Source organism: Felis catus, chromosome D1, assembly GCF_018350175.1.
Source record: "Felis catus isolate Fca126 chromosome D1, F.catus_Fca126_mat1.0, whole genome shotgun sequence".
Lineage (NCBI taxonomy): Eukaryota > Metazoa > Chordata > Mammalia > Carnivora > Felidae > Felis > Felis catus.
This window is the reverse complement of record NC_058377.1, coordinates 63,374,464-63,395,124: the sequence shown is the minus strand read 5'-3', so window position 1 is coordinate 63,395,124 and position 20,661 is coordinate 63,374,464. Positions and strand designations below refer to the sequence as shown.

Here is a 20,661-nt window from a genome sequence, read left to right as displayed (position 1 = left end):
TCATTCACAGTGCAGGGAAGCCCAGGCAGAAGACGAACAGAGTTGGAGGACAAGTAGACAAAATTAGATCACAAGAAGAATGAGAGAAGACAGAAGGGGATAAGGTTAAATGAAAAAATTAAGCACCTGTTGCATGCCTTATTCAATGCTAAAAACACTGCAAAAAATATCTCATTTACTCCTCCTTATCATAACCCTGTGGGTGACTGCATTATCATGTCCATGTTACAAATAAATGAACTGAACAGTGACCTGAGGTCACACAAGCCAGTGAAAAGCAGAGCCATGATTCTGAACCCCATGGTTTTCTGTCTCCATCCGTTCTTCTTGAAGAGGCCAGCTGATCTTGGACTAAGGACGAAGAATCTAACAAACTAGAAAGAACAGAGGCTTCCTGAACAACATTGGAGCAAAGCCAAGGTCAGAAAGAAGGTAGGCTAACCACAGGCCCTCCCTGTTCCTCCCATGCCAGCCTGAATCCCCTATACATTTAGGTGGGGTTGAGGGAGGGCAAAGTGGGGAGTTTGTGGCCAAAAGGGACATAATTTGGCATGTGCTTTTATTTGTTGAAAAGGAAAGACAAGGAGGGTGAGGCAGGCAAGCACTTTCAAGAAATCTCTTTCAGAGCCACCCAAAGCCACCCACCTTCATAAAGAAAGCAGCCCTGGGGACCATGGGTCTGATAGAACATTCTCTCTGCAGGAAGCAGACACTATTGGTTATTGGGAGCTAGGTGAGAAAATTGAACCACCTTTCTGTTTCCTAGAAGTACAAATCAATGGCTTCCCAATCTACCCCACTGTGAACCTTTCTAAGACCAGTTTCTAGGCAGAGACACTTTAGCTAGTAAACAACAGCATTAGACATCCTTCCCATTGGAAGGGGGGGGGGGGAAGAGGACCAAAACTAGGTTTTAAACCAGATTTCTCAGAGACCCAGAGAGACCAACAACTGGGCCTTGGTCTAGTGCGGGTAGATAAGAGACAAGAGGGAAACTGAGATGGTTGAGGAGGAAACAGATTGCAGAATGGGTTTCAGCTCCACCTTCCATGTGGAACTTAGGGAAGATACCACCTTGCAGATTGCCCACATGCTAACATGAGATATCCATAGCAGGGTAGAAATCATGTGATGTGTTGCAGCAGAAAGAGGGCTAAATACAATGCTCCCAAAGTCCCCCACAACTTCCAAATGGCAGGGGATACATAAGATAATAGAGATTTAATAACCAGTGGGCCTGGATGGGTTCCAATGTAGAGGGGTGAGGGACCCTGAAGCAGAAGCTATGGGAGTGGCCAGCCCAAGACAAAGATCGAATGAAGGGTTGACTAAAATCCCATGGATCTGCAAAGCCAGCAGGATCCAATGCAGGGCTGAGTTAGCAAAGGTAGACATTCTGAGTACTACTAGCCAAGAGAACACACACAGTTACACTAGCTCAGGCCATAGCTGCACCAGAAGCAGCAATGTCAGAAGGAGGGCAGAGACCAGGAATGGATGTATCACACCTCAGTAAGCGTTGACAGAAGCCAGCAAAGAAGAGCACACAGCCCAGCAGCCCTCTCCAATGCCAGCTGCCACCTTGGGGAGGAAGAGGAGCAGAGGACACTTGAGAATAAAAACAACCCAGAACTGTAGTACGAATTTTGAATTGACCAAACACCCAAAATAGACTGAGTTAAGCCAAAAGTGCTGCTTTAAATGAAAAGTGCTTTCATTTTCAATTGGAATACATTCTTTCGCCATCTGCAGAAGTTAGGGCTACAGAGTAAGAGGACATCAGTTAAGGAGACTAACATTTTATACATGCAAATCATAGTGTCAATTTTGACTCTGCTGCGTGTGGGGAAGGGCACTCTTGATTCCTGAGAATATCTGCAAAGAAACTGAGCTCACTAGCCTAAGGAGTAGGCTAAGATTTTTCTCATTCACATTTGGTTTGAATTACTTCCATGCCAGAAAAATAGAAAGTGTCAGGTGACAGAAACATGTTCCCCACAGAGCATGGGGAATGAGTAGCACCAAAACAGATGGAGAGGCTATCATCTGTAATGATCACACCTTTACTTGCAAAGGGAAGGGGCTGGGACCTGGGACTTTAGGAGGCTCTAGAGGTCCAATGAGGGGCCTTCACCAAAAGTCCTTGAAGGACATTTCCAGGCCCAAGGAGGGCCATGCGGATGAGATAAGGAAGGTGGAAGGAAAGGAAAGAGGATAAGCAGCACTCACCCATCTCTGCCTGTATGTGATAGCAGTTCAGCTGCAGCAATCTGCCTTTTGTGATCAACTTCTTAGGTATGTTGGAGACATCAGTCTGCCACATGTTCACGCGGCTCACCAGCATCATGTAGTTCTTGATGGGACAACCTCTCATGGACTCCAGCTTCTGAGGCCCCCAGGCTTGCAGGAACTCATGAATGCCTGTCATCCAGTGATGTTCCTTGCAGAATTCCTTCACTTCCCACAGCATGCCCTAGGTACAGACAAGGTGCTTAGGGCAGAGGTGGGTGGCTGTGATTGGAATTAGTGGGCATGACCCCACTGCTTAAACCTCTTTTCTCACCTCCAGCAAGGCCTGCTGCAGAGTCAGTGCCTGCTGGATTCGAGGACTGTTGTCCAGGTCTTCTTGCAGCTGCTTATAATTGGGGGGCAAGTACTGACCCCGCAGCCGGCACCCACGGACCTCCAGGGCTTCAGTAACTGTGTGAGACTTCCAGGGCCACACCAATCCTATATTTGGGCCACAAAAGATGTGCACAGCATCGCTAGGCTGGCCCTGGAGCTTGGGCATGATGAATTCCTTGTTTGAGTCCTCCTCTTCATCTTCTTCTAATGGGACACATGCCAAAATTGTCCATGAGTGCCCTTCAGGGCCTCCACACAACCTCTCTCCCTACCTGAGTGTGTACATTACACACACACACACACACACACACACACACACACACTCCCTGCTCCTGAGTGAGTTTACACATACATCTATATCACAAGCACCAACCCACTGAGGGAATTTACTAGTTATGGCTCAGGTTCAGAAAACAGAATTTAGTTAGTATAAGCAGAAAGGGAATTGTTATGGGATATTAAATGAGTTGCAAATAGTTGGAAGGGCTGACAAACAAAAACACTCGAGGCTGAGTATCTATGGCTCTGTGCTGCCTGGCAAATTGGGATGTCACTGCCATAACAGCAGCTACAAAAGCACACTACCTCTATTATGATCTCCTCCAGCAGAATGGATGGCATATGCGTTGCCTCTCTCCCCCTCTTACCTTAATTCTGAACTGAAATCTCTTGCAGATCTCAAGCACATACAACATCTAGCTATAAGGAGATCTGGGAAAAACTCCAGCCTCTGTGGAACAGGGGAAGAGGTGGCAAAGATGTTAAACATGCCAGTCCTCAGTATGTCTTAAGGAATATCCTTGAGCCTGGCTTTTCCTTTAACTTCTTAGAAACCGGCTAAGTGCCAATTTCAGTATTTGTGTTAAAACTTTGTGCAAAAAGAGGTTGATGGGCACCTGGCTGGCTCAGTCAGTTAAGCATCCCACTTTGGCTCAGGTCATGATCTCACGATTCATGAGTTCGAGGCCCACACTGGGCTCTCTGCTGTCGGCACAGAGCCTGCTTCATATCCTCTGTCCCCCTCTCTCTCTGCCCCTCCCCCACATGCACTCTCTCTGTCTCTCACACAAAAAATAAATAAACTGAAAAAGAAAGGTGGGGGGAAGCATTGAAATGTTCAGAAATTAGATGCGTAGTACCAACACCTAAACATACAGTGCCCCCCCCCCCAACAAGTCTCAGTCGTCAGGTCTCTTCTCTTCTCCATCTGTAGTTTCTAGGAGAACTCATCCAGTTTCATCGTTTTAAATACCATCTATTTGTTCTCAAATTTATGTCTAGTTCAGATCTCTCACTGAATCCCAATCCCATTTAAACAATTGCCTATTCCACATCTCTACTTGGATGTCTATCATGTACCTCAAGGGGCTCCTGGATGGCTCATTCGGTTAAGCATCCAACTTTGGCTCAGATCATGATTTCATGGTTTGTGAGTTTGAGCCTATGTCAGGCTCTTTGCTGACAGCTCAGAACCTGGAGCCTGCTTCAGATTCTGTGTCTCCCTCTCTCTCTGCCCCTCCCTGGCTCACATTCTGTCTCTCTCTCTCTCTTTCTCTCTCTGTCTCAAAAATGAATAAATGTTAAAAATTAAAAAAAAAAAAAAAGATCTCTGATTTCTCCCTTACCCCAAACTACTCTACTTGCAGTCTTCCAACTTCAGTAAATGGGAACACCATCCTTCCACTTGCTCCAGTCAAAAACTTGAATTATCTTTGACTCTTAACCTAACATACAACACACCCAACCATCACAAAATCCCACTGAGTCTACATTAAAGATATATCCAGAATCCAACCAACTCTCATCACCATTACCACCACCTGCCCCCTTACCTCAGCCCAGTCACTATTAGATTTTCAGTTAGAAGGGCATTACTGCAATGCCCTTCTAACTCATCTCCCTGCTTTGGGCCCTTGCTTCCAACACCTTACAGTCTCTGCCTCACATAACATCAAGAACGACCCTTTAAAAATAATACTAGGAGGGATTCTGGAAAAATGGTGGGAGTGACAGCACAATTTTGAAATCTCTCCCAAATTCCCACATAAAAGGACATAAAAGTGACAGATCAATTAGACAGTAAAACCCAATGATAACATTTTAGTGAAAATGGGGCTAAGAGATCCTTACAAACCCCAAAATGCAAGTGGGTGGGGACAAAGCACCTACAGCCTCAAGAATTACATGGCATTGTCATTTGTAGGGCAGGAAGCAGAGGGGAATACAGACACAACTGACAGACCTGAGACCAGGAAAACTCCAATACAGCCCAAAGGCATTTCCTGGGGATCAGAGGGCAAATCTGAGAACAGGAGGTGAAAGTGGAGGGAGTTTTCCCACTCCAAAAGCAATGAAGTCTGTAGGAGCTGAAGCAATCTATGCCCGATGGACTCCTGAAACCAACTGGCCAGGGTCCCTTCTGGGACAGAGCTTGACAAGAAGGAGAATTAAAACTGAGCAGAGTGGAAGCAATAGAGAAAAAGAGAAAAGGTCCAGACAAAACTGGGAGAGCAAAACAGAAACCAGGAAATCTCAGAATGCTGGCCACCAGTTTTTGAACACTACAGAAAAACAATAGAAAAGGAAACAGAGAGGTTAGAAAGCCATTTTGAACCTCACCTCTTCCTAAAAGTTCAGAAAAGCCATTTTTTCAAAGGTGAGCAACAGAAAAGTATCAACATCAAACTCGTACAAAACTTTTATAGGAAAAAAGAATCCGGACAGAATAACATCTTTAAAGACAATGGAAACATATCAAGAAACAGTAAAACAAGCCCATTGCAAAACAAGATAAAAGACACTAGGAAAGTTATATAAGTCATGAAAGAAGAACACATATCAGAATTAGAAAAATTCAGAAATCATTTGCTAGAACTCAGGAAATAATTAGAAATAAAGGGAAAAATCATTTCAGAATGGAAACTTAAAAGGAATTTGAGAGCAAAGAAACTTAACAGGTAATACCTTAAGAGAAATAAAATTTAAAAAAAGGATAACCATAAAATAAAAAGGAAATAGAGGGTTTTTTTTTTTTAATTTCAAGATAAAGGGACAAATATTTGGGATAGATGATAAGGATCTAACATACATGTAACAGGAGTCCCTAAAGAAAAAACCAAAGCAAGGGAAGAGATCAATACTAAAAAACTTCAAGAAAACTTTCCTGAACTAAAAAAGACGTAAAATTACATTTTGAAAGAGCATACCTGAGAATACTGCCTCAGAATGTTCCATAACAAGCATACTCTACTAAAATTACTGAATTTCAAGAAAAAAAAGAAAAGAAATGTTTCAGGCATCCAGGCAAAAGGGGAAATAAAATTTTGCTTCCACAAGCCCTTCCTGAGGAATCTAAAGAGAATTAGCTTCAGACAAACAAAATTACTGAGAGACTGATCAACACAGACTGCTTAAATACATTGTTGCTTGTAGAGCTAAAATTAAATGAGATTTTACTAAATATCAGTTACTAGAAGGGAAACAATATAGTATGAAATGATGCTGTGGAGAATGCTGGTAATTCTCTTGCTTGCCAGGTTTTGAGAATGGAAGACTAGAACCTTGGAAGGCGTGTTGGCTGACGACCCAATAGCTATTCCCTTCTCCCTTCTTCTGTGGTGGTAGACTCCATCTTCCACGAGAAACTAGAAATGTCAGCCATTTGACTTCCCAGCCCTTCTTGCTGCTGGAGGTAGCCACATGACCTAGATTTTTACAATGAGATGTAGAAGTGTGTCTGCTGGGGAGATTCTGGAAAAGATTTCCTTTCCGGATAAAATGTGAGAGTTAGAAAAAAAAAAATAGTTTCAGGGGCGCCTGGGTGGCGCAGTCGGTTAAGCATCCGACTTCAGCCGGGTCACGATCTTGCGGTCTGTGAGTTCGGTCTGTGAGTTCGAGCCCCGCGTCGGGCTCTGGGCTGATGGCTCAGAGCCTGGAGCCTGTTTCCGATTCTGTGTCTCCCTCTCTCTCTGCCCCTCCCCCGTTCATGCTCTGTCTCTCTCTGTCCCAAAAATAAATAAAATGTTGAAAAAAAAATAGTTTCAAACAGAGAGGGAGGCAAATGATAAGAGACTCTTAGATACAGAGAACAAACTAAGGGTTGATGGGAAGGGCGGAGGGGTGGGGAAATGGGTGATGGGCATTGAGGAGGGCACTTGCTGGGATGAGCACTGGGTGCTGTATGTAAGCGATGAATCATGGGAATCTACTCCCGAAGCCAAGGGCACACTGTATACACTGTATGTTAGCTAACTTGACAATAAATTATTTAAAATAATAATGATAATAAAACCTTTAAAAATATTTTTTAAAATGTGAGTCGGGCAGGAAGAGCTCTCCCTCCAGTGTTTGTTTCCCTTTCCCCTGATTTTGCTTAAGAATGGGATGCTTGGAGGGGCGCCTGGGTGGCGCAGTCGGTTAAGCGTCCGACTTCAGCCAGGTCACGATCACTCGGTCCATGAGTTCGAGCCCTGCGTCAGGCTCTGGGCTGATGGCTCAGAGCCTGGAGCCTGTTTCTGATTCTGTGTCTCCCTCTCTCTCTGCCCCTCCCCCGTTCATGCTCTGTCTCTCTCTGTCCCAAAAATAAATAAACGTTGAAAAAAAAATTTAAAAAAAAAGAATGGGATGCTTGGAGTTGGAGCTTGTCTTGCATTTATAAGGCAATAAGCCTAAGGATGAAAAAAACTTTTTTTTTTTTTAGTTTAATCTATTTGAGACAGCCAGAGACAGCACAAGTGGGAGAGGGACAGAGACAGAGGAAGAGAGAGAGAGAATCCCAAGCAAGCTCTACCCTTCCAGCCAGTGCAGAGCCTGACACAGGGCTCAAACTCACGAAACTGTGAGATTATGATCTGAGCCAAAATCAAGAGTTGGATGCTCAATCAACTGAGCCACTCAGGCGCCCTGAAAAAACTTTTTTGATTACAGCCTCCCCTACCATACACACCCCTCTAAGAGGCTCTGCCCTTACCTATAGCTAAAACCAGAAAGGAGCAGGGGACAGACGTGAGGAACCTGATACTTGATGACATTTTTGAGCCACTGAAACAACCTGGAAGCACCTACCTGGAGACCTCTCATTATGTGAGAATTGTTTTCACTGTTAGCCTACTCTCAGGACTTCTGTTACTTCCAGCTAAAAGCATTCTCGGTGACTCAGAATTCAAACACATAAGCAAAGTCAAAAGACAAAGAGAAATAAAGCCTCAATGACATTGCCTGGGTGCTGAATCCAGCTCAGCCTGAATCCAGCTGCATCCATGTAGTTTTTTAGTTATGGGAGCCAATAAATTCCCCTTTTTGCTTACATAGCTCTGAGCTAGAAACATGTTATCCAAACCCAACTTGCACATTTAGGCCTACATAATGTAGGTTTATAGCCAATACAAGCATAGCTAAAGATTGGAGCCTCCTCTACTATACATACCCTTCTAAGAGGATCTGCTGTTACCTGTAGCTAAAACCAACTAGTTTGTAACACAACCCATTCCCCTTCCCAGAGCTAATGGATATGTGGTTCTCTCTATAGGGTAGGTTAAATCAATCATATTCCTTCTCTTGAAAATTTGAAATAAGTCAGTCACACATACAGGAAAACTTAACTGACAGATCATCTAGAGTCAAGGATGGGGTTGGTACCACAGGACGCCCAAGTCATTTGGAAGCAATAGTTATAAGGGAGCAGAAAGTTCAAAGAAAGCAGAGACAGCTAGTTTTAGGAGAGAATCAGGGGAACTGGGAAGAAGCACAGAGAGAGGTAGAGATAAAAGGATAAGCAGCAATTTGAGAGATGTGGCTCTCTTCCTGACTTTCTAGTCTCCATTCCTGTGAAGAGTGGTGCTATTACATCTTTTCTGCCTTTGAATTTGGTAACTTTCTGTTTTGTGAGCTCCAAAACACGAGACAAGGTTGAAGAACTATGATTGAAGGTGCCAAGACCCACAGGAGCACTCAAGCAATACGGTGCGATACAGTCAATTCATGTGTGATTCTGGGCCATGGAAAGAAAAGCTAGTGTATTTTTAATACAACTTGGTGAATGCAATATCCCAACAAAACAAAACAGAAATCACTAACAACTTCATAGCCAAGTGAAAGAGTCAAATAAAGCTTTCTTATGATAAGAAATATGATATCAATTAAATCAAAGAAACATAAATTACCTGTCACCACTGAGGGATTTGGGCTTCAATTTAAAATAGATATGTATCAGTATAATGTGTGTGTGTGTGTGTGTGTGTGTGTGTGTGTGTGTGTATAAGTCAACCTGGAGCTGCATTTTTAAATATCAATCTAACTGTGAAAAACCAAATAATGTAGACCTTTACTGTAGGTTTCCTTGAATGAGTCACTCAGACATTGAGTCACTCAGACTGCTGCTTAGTCCACAGAGCAGCAAATCTTCTCGTCAAACATATTTATATACTTTTCATGTCTTCAGTATTTCTTACAGGATGATTGGGAAAAAAGTGTCTCTTCCCTTCCATTTCTGGTCTACTCACTGTTACAATGCTTACCTCTATTCTTCCTCTTGCTGGTCATACTCGTTATGTGTCACACTCCCAAGAGACCCTTCCTGCCACATGTAGCCCCTTGGCCAAAATATACAGTAAGGACAGTTTAATTGTTTACATTCTATCTCTACGCTAACTTCAACACCACCCCAACCAAAACATACAGGAAAGAGTTTATAATAAAAATGGAGCAATCCTTTGTCCCTTCTCAGTGTAACAGATTTATCTTACCACAGATATCAAAAAGATACACTGATCTGGGTAAAGTTAACGTAAGAACCTTAAGTTCCTGAACTTGACACCTGCCAGATGAGAAGAATCATTATCTGATTGTATTTTCCTAGTTTTAAACTGCTCAAAATTCCTGAAACGATTGTAAGGGTAACAATATTGATCATCTTTTTTTGGTTCTAGTACTAAGACTGTTCTGTGGAAAATGTTGGAGAATGAAGCTTAAAGACTGCAAGACATGTTGCAACTATGTTATTAGTAATAGATTGAGTCTTCTTCTAGGGGTCAGACTCTAGTCAGTGTGTAAGTTTCTACTGTAAGGGGCTGATTTTTCATGTTTGTATGTATAAGTAGAGGTACTGAAATTATTTTGTAATTTGGCTAAAACGATTACACATTTTGCCTCACTTAAGTAACAAATTTCTCAGATAGATGTATGTTTCTTAAACACCACTAGTTCTGTTTTAACTGCTAGATATTTAGTTTTATTAAATACTACTCCAATTTTCATCAAGAATTTAAGAAAAATCCTAAATCAGAACTTTGGTTCTAGTTCCTCCATGATATTACTTTGATTTTCCATGTTGATCTTTTTTTTTTCCTTCAAATGTTGGTTTTGAAAAATCTCAAATATGTAAGAAAGTTTAAAAGTACTACAAACCCCTTTTACCCATCCACTTTGATTCCACAATTATTAACATTTTGCCCACATTGCTTTGATTTTCCTTTTCTTTTTCCTCAAAAACATTTGAAAGTAAGGTAACAAGCATCAGGACATTTCATGCCTAAATTCACCGGTCCATGGTGATCCTTTAAAAGTAGAAGGGATAGGGGAGCCTGGGTGACTCAGTCAATTGAGCGTCCAACTCTTGATTTCAGCTCAGGTCATGCATGATCCCAGGATTTTGGGATCAAGCCCTGAGTTGGGCTACTCGCTGACCGTGGAGCGTGGTTAAGAGTCTCTCCCTCTGCCCCTTCTGTGTGTGCTCTCTCTCTCTCTCTCACTCTCTCTCTCTCTCTCAAAAAAAAAAAAAAAAAAAAAAAAGTAGACGGGATAACCCAGGACATTGCAAGTGAATATTTTCACTTTCATTAGAATTTAGAATAAAATTTTAAGGTTTTTGCTTGTTTTGCCATTCAAAGAAAAATACTACAATATACCAAAACATGAATTAGTAAAAAATATGAGAGAATAATGTGAAATATCTGGTTTTCCTCAGTCCTTAATACTAATAATGCTAAGAAGTTACTATCTTTAGCATGTATCATTATGTGCTGAGCACTATACTAGACATATCACCTCTTTTAATGCTGCAAGTTAGGTATTTTAACAAAAATACCTAATTCCCATTTTACAGGCTAGTAAACTAATGTGTTTGGTTCTAGAGCCCTACCTCTTTCCACTGACCATGTAAAACAAATATCAATAGTCTCTACCATTTAACCTAGATGCACTTGAGAACAAATATGCCCCAATTGGTGTGATTTGTAAAAGACATGTGCTGCTTTCAATGAACCTTCCACTTCCTTGTCATCTATTTCCTAAAATTGACTTCATGTCTTTACTTTTTAAAAAATTTTTAATGATTATTTATTTTTGAGAGAGAGAGAGAGAGAGAGAGAGAGAGAGAGAGAGAGAGAGTCAGAGTGTGAGCAGGGGAGGAGCGGATAGAGAGGGAGACACAGAATCGAAGCAGGTTCCAGGCTCCAAGCTGTCAGCACAGAGCCCGACACGGGGCTCAAACTCACACACTGTGAGATCATGACCTGAGCTGAAGTCGGAGGCTCAACCAACTGAGCCACCCAGGCGCCCAACTTCATGTCTTTAAATCATCCTGCTGAAAACATACTAGTTGAGTGAAGGCGGTGGTGGGGGTTAAGTACTTACATGTCAGATGTGCCTGAATGCATGTAATAGTTTTATTTGTAACTGGGTTAGTATTGCAAATAAAGGAAATGTGAACATGTATTTCCTCCCTGATTGTTAACAAGTTTGAGGACTGAAAGCCAGTAATAACTGGTCACCATAATAGCTCAATACTAATAGATTATCTTACATGAAATGAAAAAGAGTTGTCTGAAATAAAGCAAATATCAAATAAGCAGAGTTCTTCAAGTAAATACAAATTTACTTGGCAATCAAATTTAATAGTAAACAAAATGCCATTATGACATTAGAGAGTAATTTCACGGAGTTTGAATGAACGAGAGGAAGGACAATGTACTTACGTTCTTTTACACACCTCTCATTCCACTCAACTGGATGCACACACATGCACACAAGCACAGGCATGAGTGAAAAAAGACACCCCCACACTCTCTAACCCCCGCCCCCCACACCTGTGTGCAGTGCCCAGGTCATAGCTGCTCCCTCCACACCTAAGACCTGACTCTGTGGCCATGCCATTGGCACTGTGCATGTGACTCTCCCTGCTCCTTCCACCCTTCCTACCCGCCTGCCTGTGTCTCCTTACTTAAATACCTTCAGAAATCAAGGAGTCCCAGGGGGTCTTCAGGTCTGTAGATTGCATTACCTTCACACCAAGGCAGGTAGAGGGGGGCAGAAACAGAAAACAAGGAACTAAGTTCAGACCAGGCTGAGAACTTCTGATTACACAGGGGATTAGAATTGGGAATTCCTGCAGCCAGCCCCCCTGCCCAGTCCAGGATACCTTCAGGGCAGAGGCCTTGACAGACTGCAGGCCCCCAGTTAGAATCTGGATCATGTTTTCAATACATGGCTCATGAGACAGCTGGCCACAATCGTCAAAGACCAGCTCTGCTGAGAGAAAGGGATTCTGCCTTGGGGCCTGTCAAGAAAGGTCAGGACAGCTCGTGGGGCTATAGGTCAGTATCTGCTGTCTGCCATGTGGCCTTGACTGCCTGTCCCGCCTCCACACATGCCATCCACTCCCTTACCTGCAGGATGTTGGCCACGAAGGAGGTTATCTCCTCCTCTATGATAGACACAAGGTTCTGGCCAATCATGTGGTCCACCAGGCGGGCCAACTGTCCCAGCCGCAGCAACCACGCCTCTGTCTGCCTCAGCTTCTGCTCCAGCTGCTGGCCCTGTACCTTCTGAAGATACACCGAGAGTTGGTCAGTCCTGATCCTCTTGCAGTTTTTCAGCCGCTCCTGCAGGCCCTGTTGCATGTGATACGTATCCTCGTGAACCTGTCAGAATAGAGAGTGGAAAACTCACTGGACAAAGGGAAAAGAAAACAAACTGGCTACCCGCTGGCCTGTGCAAAACTCTCGGGTCTCAGAGTCTGAAACCTAGCACCTCAATATACCCACGGAAGACTGCTTTTTGGTAGAGATTAGCCCCCGAAATCCTTTAGTGACTAGAGAAGATGCAAAATGGAGAACATACATTGAGAGGCCACAGTGCTAATTTGATAGGCCAGGCCTGTCTGCTAAAGGCCCCAAGGATCGAACTCAGAGAGAAAATGTGTGCGTGTGTAAACAGAGAAGCTTACTAACACACAGGCTACACAAAAGAAGAGAAAGATTGGATAAGTAGGGCTCGGCAATAATTCCAGGACACGGATTCCAATCAGCAGGGCTGGGAGGTGTGGCCTGCTGGCTAGCATAATACTCCTTATGTGACAGCAGATGCTGGCTCGGGACACTGACAGAGGCTTTCCACTGGGGGGATGAAGAATGTGGGATAAAAGTCTAAGAGCCTCTTGGTGGCTCTTTCTCACATCTGGGAGGTTGCTGACAGTTGCCACCTCTCAGGATTTGTCCTGTTGAGGAACAGAGGGGAGACACCAGGAAGACATGCTTGGCCAGATGGACCTTCTGTCCCTGAAGCTCTCCTGTCTGTTTTGATGCTCAGTAGACTCTGTGATTAGATTGTATTCTGCTCAACCTGAGCTCAAACCCCAGTCTTCTGAGACCCAGACATAAGGCACTTGAGGCCTGAGCCACACATCATACACAAATGTGCCCTTGGGCTTGACAAGAGGTTCTCTTTCACGCTCTAGAAATACCCTCCATACTTTGAGTGCTTCCCACTTCACAGCCCATAGTGCGACGCATCACCACTAGCTAGTTACTCGTGTCACTCGTGCACTGCACTGGCAATTCTACAAGGACGAGGCCTCTGTCACATCTTATTGCTTCACATAATGCCTGGCACAGGTGGTTCCACAGGACATATAAAAAGAATGTATCACTCAAGCTGAAAGGGCTTACTGAGTGCCAATTAGGATAAAACCATACACAAAGCAACAATAATTACTACACAAGTATGTAATCAGTATACATTTTTTAAGCCTCACCACTAAGGGGCAATATCTTCAATACCTTCAAAGTTCTGAGGAATTTTTTTAACCTGTAATTCTGTATCTAGCCACAGTATCACACTGAAATTTGGGGATGAATAAAGACATTTTTAGATATACAAAGACTCTAAACATTTACCATCCACAGATTCTCTCTGAAAAAAATGAAACAAAACAAACAACAGTATATTTTTGACAGAGGAAAATGAATATAAGAGCTACAAGAAGCTTTGATGAGCAAAGACATTTGTAAAACATATTGCCAGGTCTAAATGAGCAGGCTACAAAACAAGAATGTTCATAATCCAGAATTAAATTCCAGTAGATCTGAACATAAGTGGAATAGGGAGGGTGGAGGGTGGGGAGAGGAAGAGAGGAGAGAAAGGAAATTAGAATACAGTAAAGGTTCTTATTCTGCTAGGGAGAAAGACATGGATACAAATGCACACTTGGCATTCATTCACTCAAAACACTCGCTGAGCACTTACTATATGACATAACCTATAAGAAGCACTACAGATATATCAGTGAATGAAACAAATAAAAATCCCTACCCTCTTGGAGGTGGGGGGAGAAATACAATAATATATAATATAATAATATACAATAATAAATACGTAATTTATATTCTATGTAAAAAGGTTATAGGTGCTATGAGCAAAGGAAACACAGAGTAGAAAAAGGGGTCAGGGATGCTGGTGATAGTGGGGGTTTGCAAGTTTAAATAGGGTGACCCAGAGAAGGCCTTCCTGACAAAGTGCTTTTAGAAAAAGACATGAAAGAGACATTGTTATAAAAGTGTAAATGGAACAGCTACATCTTTTGAGCAGGTGTATACATCTCTTACATATGGATTCAGCTGCAAGTGAGAGAAAACTGGAAAAAAAGTGCGGTTTAAGCAAGTAAAAGGTTTATTTAATGCAATAAGAAATCCCTTAATGGTATATTGGCCCAACAGTATCGATAAAAACAACACTCATTTTGGGGCACCTGGTGGCTCAGTCGGTTAAGCGTCCGACTTTGGCTCAGGTCATGATCTCACTGTTGGTGGGGCTCAAGCCCTGCATCGGGTTCTGTGATGACAGCTCAGAACCTGGAGCCTGCTTTAGATTCTGTTTTTCCCTCACTCTGCCCCTCCCTCACTTACGCTCTGTCTCTCTCTGTCTCTCAAAAATAAAACATAAAAAAAAAAAGCTCCTTTTATGTTCCTTCTCCTCAATCTTTAAAGATTTTTTTTTTCAACGTTTATTTTTGGGACAGAGAGAGACAGAGCACGAACGGGGGAGGGGCAGAGAGAGAGGAAGACACAGAATCGGAAACAGGCTCCAGGCTCTGAGCCATCAGCCCAGAGCCCGACGCCGGGCTCAAACTCACGGACGGCGAGATCGTGACCTTGCTGAAGTCGGGCGCTTAACCGACTGCGCCACCCAGGCGCCCCTCCTCAATCTTTAATATGACTTTTGCCTTTATCATTGTGTAAAAGCTTCTCTATCACCAAAAATTTCATCCAAGGGTCAGACAATAAGTCAGGAGTAAATGTTCACTATGACATCCCGGTTAGATATGCCTCTTTTAAAAAGTTTTCTCGGTGACTTCCACTTATGTTTCATTGCCCTGAACAGAGTTAAGTGGCTTCCTCCAGCTACAAGTTTATGAAAAGAAACAGTCAAGATTCTAAAACTAAGAAGGATGAATAGGCATTGAGTGGTTCCTGGGCAACTATGAGAAAAATAAAATGTATAACATCCAAATCATTAGAGGACAATAATGGCAACAAAAATGTAAACAACCCACCAAGAGACAAGAAACACAAGGAAGAATCAACCAGAAATTGCAGGAAATAGAAAACATCAAAATAAGATGAAAAAAATAAGTCCAAACCTATCAGTCATCATAATAAATGAGATAAATCTATTGCGAGACATAGACTCTCAGACTAAATGTCTTCCAGCTATTTGTAAGAGATACACATAAAACAAAATAACAAAGGAAGGTTGAAAACAAACTAATAGAAAAAGATACATGGAGCAAATGCCTGATGTAGTTTACCTCAAACAAAAGAGAACTCTAGCAGAAAAGTAGTAACAGAATGCAGACTTCATAGCAATAAAGTCACCAAGAAATACTATTATGAATCTTTATGCATACAACATGATTTTGAAATACATGTTGCAAAATGAAAGAACATCAAGGAGAAATGAACAAATCTATAGTCATAGGAGGGGATGTTTTTAACATGCATCTCTCAGAAACTGAAAGATAAGGTGGATTAAAAAAATTATTGTGGTGGTAGAATATTTGCACAGAACAATGAGTGAGCTTGGTCTAATATATACATTTTCTTAGACTGAGTTCCCTAGAAGAAGAGCCTGAGAGAGGAATTTGGGGAAATGTGATTTATTAAAGGAATGATCTTCAGGAAACAAACCTCCAAGGGAAAGAGGGAAGCAAAACAGGAAAGGGGAAAGTACCAAGCAAGAGCTCAGCAAAGGCTGTTCTTGTTCTGATGTGGAGGGGGAGGAGGCTTTGGAATGAAGACCCTATTGTACGGCTGTCCCACCATGAGACAAGGAGCCAAAAAGAAGGCAGAGGAACTGTGACATATGAAAGAGACTATGGAGAAGTGACCATTAAATGCAGTGCACAATTTTGGACTGCATCCTGAAACAAAAACAAAACCAAACAAAACAAAACAACCCCCCCCCCAAAACAAACAAACAAACAAACAAAAACAGTTATAAAGGACATTTTTGGAATAATTCGCAAATTTCTAGGAAGGACTATGGGTTAGATAACAAAATAGTATCCAAGTGAAATCTCCTAATGTTTGATCATTGCACTGGAGTTGTGGAAGAAAATGTCCTTGCTCTTAAAGAGAAACACACTGGCATATTTAGGGGTAAGGGAACTTACCATGTGCAACTTAAAACTCTCAATTGGTTCAGGAAAATAATGTATACTTACATAGAGAAAGAAAAAGAGCAGAAATGATAAATAAGACAAACTAATAATCTGGGTAAAAGGTAAATGAGAGTTTATTATACTATCCTTGCAACTTTCCTAATAAACTTGAACTTATATCAAAATAAAAAGTTATACAAGAAAGAAGTAAGAAGAAAAAAGAAAATGGGTTTGTCCCAGTAACGCAAAGCTGGTGTAACACCAATTATTCACCATATTAGACTAAAGGAGAAAAATTCCCATAATCGTTTAAACAGAATCAGAAAAAAAAAATCACTGGACAAAATTCAACACCCATTCGTGGTAAAACCTCTTAGCAAACTAAGAATTGATGGGAACATCCTTAAAAATTGATAAAGGTTATCTACCAAACACTCACATTTTATATCATTATTTATTTAGTGTTTCAAATCTATTTTAGTTATTTAATAATGCTACAATTTATTGGGCAGCAGCATGCTTTTATTAGCACAGAGTACAGGCTTGGCTCTATAACAATTCAGTTGCCATTTGGGATGATTACTCCTTCTCCCTCTCCCCTGCGCCACCCCTCACCTTTGGGGTGACTGCCAACAGGGACAAGTCCCATTCCATTCCACACAGCAGCACAGAAAGTGGCTCTACATGTTGCATTTGCTTGTCTTTTCACTTTTCCTATGGTGCTTTTTAAAAAGTTAATTTTAGGGGCGCCTGGGTGGCGCAGTTGGTTAAGTGCCCGACTTCAGCCAGGTCACGATCTCGCGGTCCGTGAGTTCGAGCCCCGCGTCAGGCTCTGGGCTGATGGCTCAGAGCCTGGAGCCTGTTTCCGATTCTGTGTCTCCCTCTCTCTCTGCCCCTCCCCCGTTCATGCTCTGTCTCTCTCTGTCCCAAAAATAAATAAACGTTGAAAATAAATAAAAAGTTAATTTTAATTTTTTTAATGTTTATTTATTTTTGAGAGAGAGATAGAGCATGAGTCGGGGAGGGGCAGAGAGAGAGGGAAACACAAAATCTGAAGCAGGCTCCAGGCTCTGAGCCATCAGCACAGAGCCCCACGTGGGGCTTGGACTCACGAACCATGAGATCATGACTGGAGCCAAAGTTGGACGCTCAAGCAACTGGGCACCCCAAAAAGTTAATTTTAGTACAGACAAATGTCTTGATATTTTTATGGTTTACACTTTTTAATATCTTAAGAAACCCTGAGATAATAAACATGTGATATGGTCTTCTGAAAGCTTTTTGGATTTTCTTTTCACACTTAAGTCTTTTATATACCATGAATTAATTTTTGTGTATGGTGTAGCAACTATTAGAAAACAATAATGTTTTAAAATACCATTTATAATAGCAACAAAAAGATACCAAATATCTAGTAATAAGTCTAATGAAATATATTCAAGACCTCTATAGGAAACCTATAAAACCTCAGTAGGAGAAATTAATCAACATACATGAAGAGATCCATGTACATGAATTAGAAAATGAAATATTAAGATATCAATTCTCCCTCAAATTGATATACAAATTTAAAACAAGCCAATAAAAAAAATCCCAGCAAATTATTTTGTGGAAATTAGCAAGCTGATTCTAAACTTGATATGGAAATTTAAAGACCCTAGCACAGCCAGGGAAATCTTGTATAATAAAAAGTTATAGAACCTATAATACCAAATATCAAGATGTACCACAAAGCTGCAATAATTAAGATGGTGTGACACTGGCCAAAAGACAGACTAATCAGACACAAGACAGTCTAGAAACAGACCCACACATATACAGTCATCTGATTTAAGAAAATGACACCACTGTAATTAGGTGGGGAAAGGATATTTTTTTCAATAAATGGGGAAAATAAAACTTGGCTCTTATGTCACACCATACATAAAAATTAATTTGAAATGTACTATAGACCTAAATGTGAAAGAAAATATAATAAAAGTTCTAGAAGAAAACAAGGAAATATCTACATGACTCTGAGGCAGGCAAAGATTTCTTAAACCAGGAGTCAAAAGGCACTAATCAAAAAAGATTGACAAAATGAACTTCAATAAAATTAAGAACTTCTGTTAATCAAAAGACACCATTAAGGGACACCTGGCAGGCTCAATTGGTAGAGCATACATCTCTTGATTTCAGGGTCTCAGGGCCATGAGTTCAAGCCCCATGTTGGGTATAGAGCTTACTTAAAAAAAAAAAAAAAGACACTATTAAAATAGTAAAAGGGTAAGCCACAGACTGGGAGAAAAATATCTATTTTATATATATATATATATAATATATATAATTTATATATATATTATATATATTATATATGTATATAATATATATAATATATATATATTTATATATATATATATATTTGATACAGGATGCATATCTAGACTATCTAAAGAACTCTTACATATTAATAGGAAAAAAACAGACAACAGTTAAAAATAAACAAGAGACTTAGACCATCACAGAAGAAGGTACCAAAACAGCCAATAAGCATATGAAAAGACGCTCAACAACCTTGGTGATCATAGAAACACAAATTAAAACTACAGTGAGGGGCACCTGGGTGGCTCATTCGGTTAAGTGTCTGACTCCTGATTTCAGCTCAGGTCATGATCTCATGGTTGTGAGATCAAGTCCCGCATCTGGCTCTGCACTGAGTGTGGAGCCTGTTTGATATTTTCTCTCTCTCCTTCTCCTTCTGCCCCTCCCCTGCTTGCATGTGCTCTCTCTCTAAGACAAACAAACAAACAAACAAAACTACAATGAGATACCACTATATACCAGTTTGGCTAAAATTAAAAACCCTGACAATACTAAAGGTTGATGAGAACATAGGACAACTGGAAGTCTCCTACACTGTTGGGGAATACAAACTGGTACAACCACTCCAGAAAACTGTTTGGTACTGTAAAACAGACATGTACCTTATTCCAGCAGTTTCACTCCTAGAACACATACTCCAAACAAATGAGTGCTTATGTCCACCAAGGGACATGCACAAGAATGTTCTCATCAGGGGCACCCAGATGGCTCAGTCAGTTAAGCGTCCGACTTCAGCTCAGGTCATGATCTCATGGTCCGTGGGTTTGAGCCCCGCGTCAGGCTCTGTGCTGACAGCTCAGAGCCTGAAGCCTGTTTCAGATTCTGTGTCTCCCTCTTTCTCTGACCCTCCCCTGTTCATACTCTCTCTCTGTCTCAAAAATAAATAAATGTTAAAAAAAAAATTAAAAAAAAAAGATGTTCTCATCAGCATTATTCATAACAGCAAAAGCTGAAACAAACTCAAATGTCTATCGATAGGAGAATAAATTGTGGTATATTCATACAGGAAATACCACATAGCATACAAAAGAGTGAACCACTGCTTCCTAGAAGATTATGGATAAACCTTGCTAACATAATGTTGAGTGAAAAAAAAATGTTGATTCCATTTATATGAAATTCAAAATCAGACTAAATTAATCTACGGTGACAGAGATCAGAGTAGTAGTTACCTTTGTGGGGGTATTGACAGGAGAGGTACCAGGGAGCTTGCTGAGGTGCTGGAAATGTTCTACATCTTGATCTGGGTGGTGGTTACATGGATGTATATACATGTAAATATTTCAACAAACTGCACACTTACAATTTGTTTACTGCATGCAAAATTTACCTTAATTGACAAAATAAACCTCTATTTTTATTTATTTATTTTTTATTTTTAGAGAGAGAGAGAGAGAGAGAGAGAGAGAGCGAGCAGGGGAAGGGCAGAGAGAGAATCTTAAGCAGGCTCCATGCCCAGCATGCCCACAACCATGGGCTCATGACCTGAGCTGAAATCAAGAGTTGGATGCTTAACCAACTGAGCTACCCAGGCACCCCCAAAGTAAACTACTATTAAAAAATTTTAATATTTTTGTAACATTAAAACAAGAATGGGATTTAGGAACTGGGAGGTACAGAAAGGCCATGGAATAGCTTGCCCCCACCTTCGGCCCCATTCAGCTTAGTGCAGTGTCAGGTCCAGCTGTTATTGTCTGGAGGCTGAAGGCCATTTCCCTGTATGAATCTACCTAGGGCTTCTC

At 41.3% G+C, this 20,661-nt stretch overlaps 1 protein-coding gene across 30 annotated transcripts in view; it reads right to left on the bottom strand.

Moving 5' to 3' along the window:
* The window catches only part of DNHD1 (dynein heavy chain domain 1), a 98,802-nt gene that overhangs the window by 64,566 nt on the left and 13,575 nt on the right, over window positions 1–20,661 (bottom strand). For 29 of the 30 annotated variants that reach the window (XM_045038861.1, XM_045038866.1, XM_045038865.1 and 26 more), the window contains exons 7-11: window positions 12,288–12,542; window positions 12,041–12,178; window positions 11,851–11,902; window positions 2,564–2,829; window positions 2,230–2,473 (exon numbers count right to left, since the gene is read on the bottom strand). In XM_045038861.1, the coding sequence (XP_044894796.1) occupies window positions 2,230–2,473; window positions 2,564–2,829; window positions 11,851–11,902; window positions 12,041–12,178; window positions 12,288–12,542 (955 nt within the window). The remainder of the gene's footprint in view (window positions 1–2,229; window positions 2,474–2,563; window positions 2,830–11,850; window positions 11,903–12,040; window positions 12,179–12,287; window positions 12,543–20,661) is intronic. The other variant, XM_023239514.2, reaches the window with a different exon arrangement.